Genomic DNA, 11,710 nt, shown 5'->3' on the forward strand with positions numbered 1-11,710 from the left:
ATCTTATTTTCTCTCCCCTGTCCATCTGAGAAAGTGGAGTGATAGAGAGGCTGGGTGGGAACATGGCAACGTTTTGAGGGTTCAGATTAGCAATAGTTGTACCTATTTCCAATCAACTTTCACATCAGAGTTCTAAAGAAAAGTAACTTTGAGCCAAATCCTCTGTAACATTCTGTTCAATAATTATTTAGTAATACATTTTGGAATCTTCAGCACTTGTATTCAAAGGTGTGAAATGTACTGATTGTACTCTAAAGAGGAAATTCTAAAAATTATCAGTTTATTTATTAAAAATGTCACTTTTCACAGTACTAGCAAAAAATATGAAAATAAAATTGCATCCTTTCTAAGGGACTTTATAATAAATATTTAATTATTAATAAGATTTCAGGGATATATCCTAATCCAAGTAGATAAAAAAGCAAGTGTTAAAATATCAGTGTCTTAACTTTTTCAAAATATTCAAGTACAACTACTATACATTGCTATTTCAAAGTACAAATGTTTACTCATGTGAATAAACAAGGAGATCTAGCATAAAATGTTTTTGTTGCAGTCAAGACTTCAGGATAAATATTTTTTTTTATTTAACAGCTGAAAGTGCAGACACCATATATAGCTGAATCCACATCACTGTTAACCAATGATTCAGCTTCTGTATAACAAGACTATAACAGAAAATGCCACCAGGTCTTAATTATGTGTTTGAAAACAATGATCAACTAGTTCTTCTGCAGCAGGCATAGCAATAGAATTGTCCTAGAAAGCTGAATATCTGGACGAAACAAATGCATTTTTGGGATTAAGAAGCATTGGAAGAAACCTTCCAATGAAGGCTTGAATTTTTTTTCTGCAAGTATCCATACCAGTTCAATTCTTTCTACTTACATTTCATCCCATACCACACAGTTGCCCTTCACCTTTCTTTGTGGCATAAGTCATGAGTATACTAAAGAAACTTGTTGATTTGTAAACACTGATAGCACACCTGTGTATATTCAAGTCAGCAGCAATATGGTAATCTTATTTGACAACAGCAAAGCAGAACGAGTTGTGTAGGAGAAAAATTCGGTTCTGCTTTGTTTATTATGTTAACAAAAGTCTAGGAATAAGCACTAACAGCTGTTGCTTGGTCTTTAAAATTTGCTGTAATCAAGCACAATGAAGTTCATCCATTTCATAAACCAAATTAACTTCTCAACCACAAAAGTAATCTAACAGACACATAAATAGTGCACTACATAGGCCATACAAGAGTTTGCTTTCTCTAACAGTCTTTTAAATTACTTATTACATGCCTGAAATGGTGGCTTTAACCCTTGCTTGCTGGTGGTTGTTCAGACTGAGATGGCTCTGAATCTGAAATAGGAAAAAAGATTAATGTTCACAGAATAACTTCAACCCTAAGAATAAAAAAGTCAACTAATTTTTTTTTTCCTCCCTCACATCAGAATGCATGGAAATTACAGTAGTTTTAAATTTGAATTAATAAGATAGACAAGCTACCCATGAAATTTGCAATACGATGCAAATCTATAACCTAACACAAAGGGGTTATAGATTTGTACATAGAATGAGTTGTACCTCCTGCCTGATGTGTCTAGGACTTATTCTGTGCAAGTGAAAACAGGGAAAGCTCTGTTTCAAAAGGGAGTTGCAAGGTGCTCATGCTGACAATTGCTTTGGATGAGCAGATAAAAGTACACAAGAGGGAAAAAATACAAGCATTACCTTCAGCTATCACCTAAAAGAATGAAAAGGACAAGGTCAAAACTGAATCAAGGTACATCTGCATGAAACCATAGTGTTAAAAGCATTAAAAAATATCTCCTTTTGCACTGAGATAAAGAATCCACTGGAATAGCTATGATTGCAAAGGAGGGTAATACAAGCAAAGCAGTTGTAATGTTATGTAAATATTGGAAAAAGGAACTCAAAAATAATATGTATCTATATAACATGTACAATATGTATCTAATCTGTGCAGCACACTGACTTTTCAGCAGCCTGTATGATGTACCCATAATTTTTTTTCTCTATGCATAAGGGATATAACCAAACCAATGTTATGATTACTCTGAAAAATCTTCAGCTTTCTTTATATCTCAAATTTCTCATTAGAGGCACACATTAAAGAAATCAACTATCACCAAATAGATGAATTTGAGATTTTGAAATCCCAAATCCTTTCATTTTACTCACAGTAATGGGAAAGAAAAATGTCAGTGCACAAGAAAATTAAACAGAATATGAAAAAAAAAAAAGAGTAATATTCAAGATTCTCTTTCAGGCTGAGGAAGAGCACTTTTAGACTCCACGGCTGAGTTGTTGGGTCACTGTGCCTCCCAAAGCAGCATCCTCTTGCGTGATCAGTTTAGATATGTAAGTTGACTTTGAAGAGTGGTTCCTCAGGTTATGCACCCTCCTCCAGGTCCAGACCAAGATCTGGCTTCATCCCTTAGTTTTATAGCAGTTTTTATTCTGAACAAAACCACACAACTTCTAGTTCTCTGTTTGCCTGTTTTATTCTTGATACTCACCTGGAGGGAGAGGTTCTGCACACCAAAACAAACAAACAAACAAAAATACTGTAGATATATTAATGGAAGACACAAAGATGAAATCAGAAAGAGCTGAAATGTCAAAGAAATTAAAATCCTTGGCCTCTAAGACTTTCATACATTAATATATCAAGCTCAAGGGAATCAAGGGATTCATATTTCCCACTGTATATAAAAGGATTTCCTGATACTAATAAAAAAAAAATTCTGGTGCATGCAATGTCTGTGTTCAATAGCATTTTAGAAGATTGCTACAGAAAAGTGATATAGCAACCATGGTTACCAAGTCAGTGTAAAAAAGCATAAGTAAAAGGTGTTTGACAGAAGTAATGGGAATTTTCTTCCCCTTTAACCTTTATATATACAACATTTATACGTAAGTGTCTTCAAATGATGTCTTTCACAGCTATTATCACTGTGCTTGACAAAGTAAGGTTTGAAATCATAGGTAAGCATTGGATAATTTTGACAAATTTTTATGACAGTGATTTATTTCTTAAACATGAGTATTAATGATGCTTGTGACAGAAGTTTCCAGAAAAATATTAGGGACAAAAGAATATTCATAACAAATAGGCAACAAATATTTTACAGTCTGCTTATATTTAGCAGGTTTGCTTTGTCCCTGCAGCATTTTACAGAAACACATCACACAGAATCCCTGTATCAGAACACAGAAGCCCCTGGATTGGAACAGAGCAAACTGCAATTGTAGAGATGAAAAAACTCCATGAAAGCACCTGCCTTCGCTGACTGCAAACAGGAGCACTCTTTCTTTAGCTGGTCATAGGGTATTGTAAACTAAGCACAGCAATTCAGTGCGTCTCACCACATTCAGAGAGCCTCACAAATTATTCAGGCTGCCCTCTGCTGTTACCTTGAGAGCCCAACTCATTTTAAAAGAAACAGCTTTCAATAGTGTTACCTTTGGGCTGGTCACTATTTTCTGATGGTTCTTGAATCTTTTTTTCCCATCTAGTACACTGCTGAAACCAGTCAGTCCCATAACCATTGCTAATTAATTTGCTGAAGTTTACTGCTTCAATTTTTCTCTGAGCAGGCCTGTAAATACAAATATATTAAAGGAAAACAAAAGCATAAGTAAACAAAAGTGGCAATTAGGTGGAAAAAGTTTATTTTGCACACGAAAAGGCCTTATAACATAATTTATTTCTAATTATAACATTATTTCAAAAATATAACCATTTATAGCCTTATTGGTTTTACATAAATACCAAAACATATAGTCTACGTGTAATCACATAAGAAAAAAACCCAACCAACCAATCAAAAAAAGCATACAACTATGCCTGATTAAGTGCTGTGTAACTTTACAGGAGAAGACCCATCCATTTTATTGGAATTTTACATGTGTAATACTGGTTGTAGAGACAAACACATGAAAAAGGGAAATCCCACAAAGAATGTGTAAGTAAAAAGGCTGACAATACTCCTTCTGTGCTGCACAAAGGTGGAATTTTGTCACAGATTTGCTCTTAAATTCATTTGATGGTTTAATCACTTATTTTGCATCAATAACACAGTTCTAAACCATACTGGGATTACTGATGACCAAGTAATAAATTTCTAAGACAAAGTATGCAGAAAAATTCAGCTGTGCACACAGATGATGATTTGATTACATCATATCACATATGATACAATAATTTGCTTAAAAAACCTCTTCCAGGTGTTCAGGACAGTATTTTTGCTGTGTCTGACCTTGCATAGACTACAGTTTATGTCTTTCCTTAATATGTCAGTCCTACTTGTGTCTGTAACCTATGATTACGAAACTAACAATGTGCACTGTTGTTTTCATCTGTTCACTGGTATCGTGAAAAAACCCCAGACCATTTAGAATATCATAAAATTGTGCTACATAAAGACATGCAAATGTATGCTTAGTTTTCCTAATGCAAAGTTACATTGAATAACTTTCCTATATAAGTTAAAGTACTATTATTTTAGTTGCTTTTAAACTATTTTAGCATCACACGTGATAGCAAGTTCAGTAGCAGCAAGGATCCACAAAGTCCATACACATATCCACTAATCTCTGCAATTTCACGAAAGTAATATTACCTGCATACGTAAATAGTTGCAGGCTTAGGTGTTTAATGAATTTCATAAGTGCACTACTTACACAGGTGGGAAGGAAAGCTTATTTGCCCCATTAAACTCCTTGATTGTAGAAACATTCGGCATTCTGCTTGGATATTCAGGGTTTATAGCTGGGAGCTTCATCTGTGTTAAAGAAGTCTTAGCTTAACAAAAGGAGTTATAAAAAAAATAACCAAGAAGACTGTGTGATAGTATAGCATTTAAAAGTGAGGGTGATATTAACAGCCCTAAATGTCTTCAGATTTAAATGTCTTATCTATAATATTTCCACAAGTAATAGTAATGGAGTATAGAGGAACAGCAGAAGAAAAAGCTACCACTTACTTACTTATTCTACAAGATTAACTGTTTGTTCTCTCCATAATGGGCTCCACACAAGCCTTTCCCTCACAGGACACTTTCACACAAAATTAAGCTTCAAATTCAAACTCACCCATTGCAACCTCTCATCTTGGTCTATTTCTCTGTATGTAGTCTATGAAAACAGCCCAGTCTTACTAAAGTCAGGGATACCAGATTATAACTTTCAGCTTAATTATTTTTTTATAAAATTAATAAAAAGCATAAAACATTCCATACAAGAAAACAGTTGTGGTAAATTAATTAGAGGTTTGAAATTTAAACAAATGCACATATGTTGGCAAAAGCCTACAATAGGAAAAGTGTATTTTACTTTTATCATCTTTCACTTGACAGCTTGACAATGACAGTTAAAGAAACTCAGTTTTGATTGAAAGACAGAAAGATGACACCTAGAAAGCCAGTGAAAAGACTTCACATACTCTAGAACTGAAAGTGGGAAAACTGAAAGAAATGGAGAAACATTAGCAACACATATCAAAGCTGTTTATTTTAACTTTGATCAAAATCAACAACTTCTAAAGGGTCAACTTACTGTGCACACTGAGTATGGAAAATGCAAAGAAAAGTATAATTGCATTTGAATACATCTAATCAATGAACTAATTAAGAAGCTTCTAAAAAACCAGGAGACCAAAGTAGCAAGTGACAAAATGACAATTACTGACAAAAAAGCAAGATCAGAATTTGGGTTTGGAGGGCACCTGAAACCCTGTCAGGCGCTGTTTTTGCTGGGCAAAACTCAGCATTAAAAGCAGACCCTTGTGCCACTACACCCCAATGGTTAAGGTGAGGGGACATTTTCGCTTTGATAAGCCTTTGTTTAGCAGCCATCAATTTTCCCAGATAAAACAAACTATGTAGGATTTTTTTTTTTTACATGTTCTTGGTTTAAAGGGTTTTCTTCCTTTCTGAAGAGATAGCAATGACATACTCTAAAAATTACTAAGTGTATTTATTATATATACACATTTATTAGTCTCAGATTCAAGACACATGAAATACGGTATGTATTGTGCCTGGCTGGTATATGAAGAACAATGGATACCTGCAGCCAGCATGGAAAGCTAAAAGCTCCCAGATGAAATCCTGGCTTCCCTGTGATCAAGGACAAAATTCTAGATTACATTTCAAATCTCTGAGGTAAAATCCTGACCTCAGATAAGCAATCCTTTTGCTACAGCACACACATACCTATGTATGCATGCATATATACACAGACATTTCAGGCAAGTGCCTGAAACAGAAGACTTCAGAGATGAAGCAGTAATCTTACCAGTGCTGCAGGGAGATTGGCTAATGCTGATGCAAACCCTGATACCACCTCCAACTGATCTCCCACCCATACAGATGCCTCCCTCCTTCTTAAGGTCACAGATTTTCAACCCAATCCAGTTGGGACAGATAATGCACAGGCACAAAGACCACAGAATCACAGAATGGTTTGGGTTGGAAGGGACCTTAAAAATCATCTAATTCCAAACACCCTCTGCCACAGGCAGGGACAATTTTCACTAGACCAGGTTGCTAAGAGCTCCATCCAGCCTGGCCTTGAACACTTTCAAGGATTGGGCATACACAGCTTCTCTGGGCAATGTGTTCCAGTGCCTCACCATCCTCATAGTAAAGAATTTCTTCCTTAAATCTAATCTAAACCTACTTTCTTTCAGTTTGAAGCCATTCCCCCTTGTCCTGTCACTGCATGCTCCCCCTCTCCATCTTTCTTGTTGGCTCCCTTCAGGTACTAGAAGGATGCAATTAGGTCACCCTGAACCCCTCTCTTTCCCAGGCTGAAGAATCCCAGCTGTCTCAGCCTGTCCTCATAGGAGAGGTGCTCCATCCCTCTAATTATCTTGATGGCCTCCTCTGGGCTCACTCACAGGTTGATATCCTTCCTGTCCTGCCAGAGCTGGATGCAGTGCTCCAGGTTGGATCTCACCAGAGCAGAGTAGAGTGGCAGAATCCCCTCCCTTGACCTGCTGGCCACACTGCTTTTGATGCAGCCCAGAATACAATTGACCTTCTCGGCTGTGAGTGCATATTGCCAGCTCACGTCCAGCCTCTCATCCACCAGCACACCTAAGTCCTTCTCAGCAGGGCTGCTCTCAATCTTTTCGTACCCCAGCCTCTGTTGATACCACGGTTGCCCCAACTCAGGTGCAGGACTTTGCACTTGGTCTTATTAAACCTCATGGGATTCCCATGGGCTGCTTCTTCCTGGGCCAGAAGTCCATCACTTTACCATGAGCACAAAGGCTAAATCCTTCATACACTAGCACATCTTTGCTGCTTTGCAAAATTCCCAGCAGAATGAAAATTACTGCCATGATTAAGGTGTTAAGGAGGAACTATAGGATCCATCTCGAGGTGTGGAGAAACAATGTAATAATCCCCCTCTTCTCCAGTCCTCTACACAGCAACAACCATGAGGAACACTGGAGATTTTAATACTTCATTAAAAAGCAGCATAAAGGCTTAAACCTCCAGAGCAGGGATCCACTTGGGAACAATGTTGCCATTGTTTTCTTCCTCCAGCTGAAGAGGTACCTTTATAGGTTAAAATGGTTTTGCACTTGTCCCTAAGGGCACCCTTTGGGATTTAACTCCATGAGTGCATCACCTCTCTCTCTTTCGAATAACTGCTTAGTCAGACTGGACTGAAAAATATTTTCAATACATTCAGTCTCAATACTTGAGTTAGTTTGCTGCTGCATTATCATCATGCAGTCAAATAAATAAATTGAATATTCCTTAAAAACTTGCCTGTGGTGTTTTGGAATACATCTCTTAAAAGATGTATGGTGAAAAAAACTAAAACTGAGATTGTTTGGGAGGGCTTGTTTCGTTGCCTGACTTGGAAGACTCTTTGGGAAGGCACTCTTAAAACACAGGATAGAAGCCTCCCAAAAGAGGACACAAGAAATAGATGTAAAAGAAGCAGCATGTGCTGTTTCAAGATACATGATACGCTTTTCAGGGTACAACAAAGATACTGTGAAGGGCAGCCATATCAGAGATGATGGTTTGAAGGCAGAGTAAACCTAGCGACACAGAATCTGCATTCTTAGGCACCTAACCTTAAACAGAAACATTTGGTAGATTTAGAACTTTAGACAAAACTCAACTTCAGCTTTCCGAAGAACAGTGTAAATTATATATCATAGGGCCTCAGCAGATTCAGAATCTGAGCTGAATATACAACATATATTCACTTTGTATTTAATGATAAATAAAACACATGGGAACTTTCAATCGCATGAGTGAATGAAACTGGATCTCAATCAAGCTCCATCCAAACTGAAATGGACCTCAGTCTCACAAGTCACCACACGGATTTGAATTATTCTTACTGTTATTAAAGTTTGACTCTTAAAACACTTAAGATAATTGGTTCTTAAGTAAGGGAGTGAGGGACAGCACTTTCTCTCTGTCCTAATTCAATCCTTTAAGATGCTCTGCAGCAGGCAAGTTTTTATTTTCAGTGCCTTAAATCTATGACTGAAAAAAAGCTTCACCAAGAAGCATCAGGCAAATTATGGTTTAAACATGCATTGCTTGTTTGCCTATTGCCACAGATTAAGTAAACATTCCTGAGCCTATTCAGTAATGAAGTATTCCCACTTACACAACCCATCATTCTGAACTTGCACTAGTTACTCATCTCAGCAAAGGCTAAGGACTTTTTTTTCCTAAAATGTGCAATATCTGCCCTTCTGTTCAAGAAAGGAGGTACTGGTATCCAAGCACATCAAAAGCCTGTCCATGTATACCCCAAAGACCTATGGTATATGTGGCAACCAAGATTATGGAGGATTATTTAAAAAACATAAGGCTTCAGCATCTAAAATGGGCAGGGGCAGGGAGTATGAAAGAGGGAGGATAGCAGAGAGGTTTCCAGGACAAAACACTAATATCAGCACAGAAAGGTTTGTTCTAGACATAGCTATGCCTACATTGTCTTGGATACATCTTTCATTCAAAGACAGCTAGTGCAGTATCTCTAGGCACTTTCTTAAATTTCAAACTAAACCAAACTCCTTCTTCAGAACAATCTTCTGTTCTTATCTCCTTCTTCTTTCTTCTTCACCCAAGATTACTTAACAAGAAGTCTCTTCACCAAGAATGAATTGCAGAGGAAATAAAGCAGAAGAAGAAAGAAACTAACTACTGGCTTTCATTCACACTGAAGTATATGCACCATATAATGTGATTAGAATCTTTGTTTCTCATTCTTATGCTACACCAGCAGCACTTAAACATGGCTTTCTTCTCATTCTCTAACTGCAATACAAAAATTGCTTCTGGAATACAGAAACCTGTGTGGATTACAGCTTCCCTTCTAGAAGAAGCAACAGGCCCAGACAGAGCTGCGTCCACAAGCTCTACAAAGCATCATCACAGAGTGCTTCTCCATCCTACCTTCTTTTTCTCTGCATTTTCTCTGCCCTCAGCATCCCGCTGCCAAACACTTTTCGTATCAAAATCAGAAGGTCCTCTTCTTGCCTCATAACTGTTACCATGATGGTCATCAGCCTTAAACTCTCTGTGAATCATATATTCTGGTAGAGAGGAAGCAGAGCTCCTGCAGGCAAAGATTTACCACCTGTTTGCACCAGGGATACCAATCTTGCACTTAAGTACAGAAGTGTTCTGAAATGTTAATAAGTGAAGACAGAACCCAAGATGTTATGTGGGGCTTACCTTGGCTCATCCATCGCTGGGGGACTGGTGTGGTGTAAGTACCAGTCAGGTGCAGCATATGCTGCTGAAGGGGACTTCGTTACCACAGGAGTGTCGTGCTTCAGTAGGTCTGGAGAGAAAAAGACAAAAGTCACCACTTTTCTGACTTCTTCTCTGGTTGCAAAAGCATTACCTTTGTTTTCAGGTTGACGTTTTGTCAGGAAGAAATGCTTGCATTCTTCAGTAAGGAGGATTTGTCTCTCTTGATAATACAGTCAGAACCTTGCAGTGATTGTGTTCCATCTGTACCTTGTTTGCCTTGCTCTAAATGCTTTGACATGTTTCTGCTGCTCAGTTAATTCATATTTCTGGACTTGTTGCTCTGCTCTGAGTGTGCATCTGCTCAAGTTCCTCAAGCTTCCTTCTTCAATAAAAAAGGAAATAACAAACCCACACATCACCCTGGTACAAGAACAGAATATGTACTGCACTGTAACAGAATGAAGTAATTACAAAAAAATGCTTTATAAACCTCTACCAAGTTTTCTGATGACGGTTTTTTGTGAAATTATTTTCATCACAAAAATTTCATACTACTTAAAATAGCCCAAGCATAAATTGCAGAAACCTCACTCAAATGCAGCCAGACCATCATCACCTATTTACACCAAACACGGGGCAAGATCACATGTTTTGCTAAAGAGCACCTATACACAACAGACTGCAAGGATGTCTTGACAAGGTGATCTCTATGTCACATTTTCATTCACTCACGTTTCCCACAGGTTAATTTCAAAAGTCCAGAGGATCCTTCTGTAGCACCTACAAGCACTTTATACCACGTTCAAGCAAAGCCAAAGAAAATGAAGGAAGACCAAAGAAGCAAGACAGATGCTCACCAGGTTGGCCTCCTTGCTTTGCCAGCCTCACATAAGCTGAATCAGTCTCTTTGATCCACTTCTTGTGGCACCCAGAAGGTGGCACTTCATGGGGAGCTTTTAAAAGGTCACTGAAACTCTGGGATGTTGGGGGAAGTGGGCTTTTCCCTGGTTCTTTCAGCGGCATGGGGTATTACCATCCTGTGATAATGGAAAAGAAGATATTTATACTAAAAGTTAACTACTAGCATCCCTTTTTCAGGCAACAGACAAACTGAGCACACCTGGAACATGAATGAGGTGCTACATTTTGGCTGGATACAAAAGACCAGGCTTGCTTACTCCAGGGGATATAGCACTTTTGTTTCAATTTTGAAACACCGTTCAGGTTTTGCTGTAAAATGTTCTAATCCACTTCAGTCAGAAAACTATTCCCAAGGGCACCAAAAGCAGCAAGAGGCATTGGAGACAGCAAGAAACACTTTAGCCTTTGGTTTCCTTTCTTTCTCATGCATTAACAAAAACAGCACCTGTCCGTTTGCAGGTCTTTATTTGTAAAATAACCAAACTTGATCCTCAAATAAAAATAATTTTAAAAACTAACACTCAACACTCTATGTCTCCATACATTACTTTCTCAACTTCTAGTGAGCAAAAGAAAATATAAATAAATCCTTCATAATGGTAAAATGGACAGCAAGCAAAGAAGAAAAAGCCAGTGGAAGGCGCTGTGCCATGGAAGGTGAACAGGCACTTACCGAAGCTCCTCCAGGTGCAGCTGATGCCGTTCTGTCGGTGTTAATGGGATCACCTCCAGGCTGAAGCCCCTGGGCACACACGCGTTGGCTGTGCCCAAACTCAGCCCCAAGGAACAACAACAACCCAAAGCGCTGCTTCTCCCCGGCGTCAGGGGGAGGAGGCACCAGCCGGCGCCCGCTGCCGCCCCCCCAATCCCTGTCCAAGGCTGCGCGGCCGCGTTCCCCCGGCGCTGTCCCGGTGGCACTGCCCGGGATCCCCCCGCCGCCGCAGCTCAGACACCGAACCGCGGTGACCCGACCGGGGACCGACAGCCCCAGGGAACGGGAGGGACGGGCCCCGAGGGTGAGT

General features: G+C 38.7%; 1 protein-coding gene across 1 annotated transcript; it reads right to left on the minus strand.

Moving 5' to 3' along the window:
- Positions 1-467: 467 nt before the first annotated feature.
- Positions 468-11,465, minus strand: CUNH7orf57 (chromosome unknown C7orf57 homolog). Its single transcript, XM_050330762.1, is given in 9 exon segments — positions 468-1,318; positions 1,321-1,359; positions 2,541-2,555; positions 3,487-3,623; positions 4,708-4,808; positions 9,465-9,627; positions 9,747-9,855; positions 10,625-10,804; positions 11,362-11,465. Coding segments are annotated over 8 exon segments (765 nt in total). The 5' UTR covers positions 10,791-10,804; positions 11,362-11,465; the 3' UTR covers positions 468-1,283.
- Between the last annotated feature and the right edge of the window lie 245 nt (positions 11,466-11,710).

The sequence above is a fragment of the Myiozetetes cayanensis genome, unplaced genomic scaffold (assembly GCF_022539395.1).
Source record: "Myiozetetes cayanensis isolate MyiCay16 unplaced genomic scaffold, myiCay2020 scf1, whole genome shotgun sequence".
In the NCBI taxonomy this organism is placed as follows: Eukaryota; Metazoa; Chordata; class Aves; order Passeriformes; family Tyrannidae; genus Myiozetetes; species Myiozetetes cayanensis.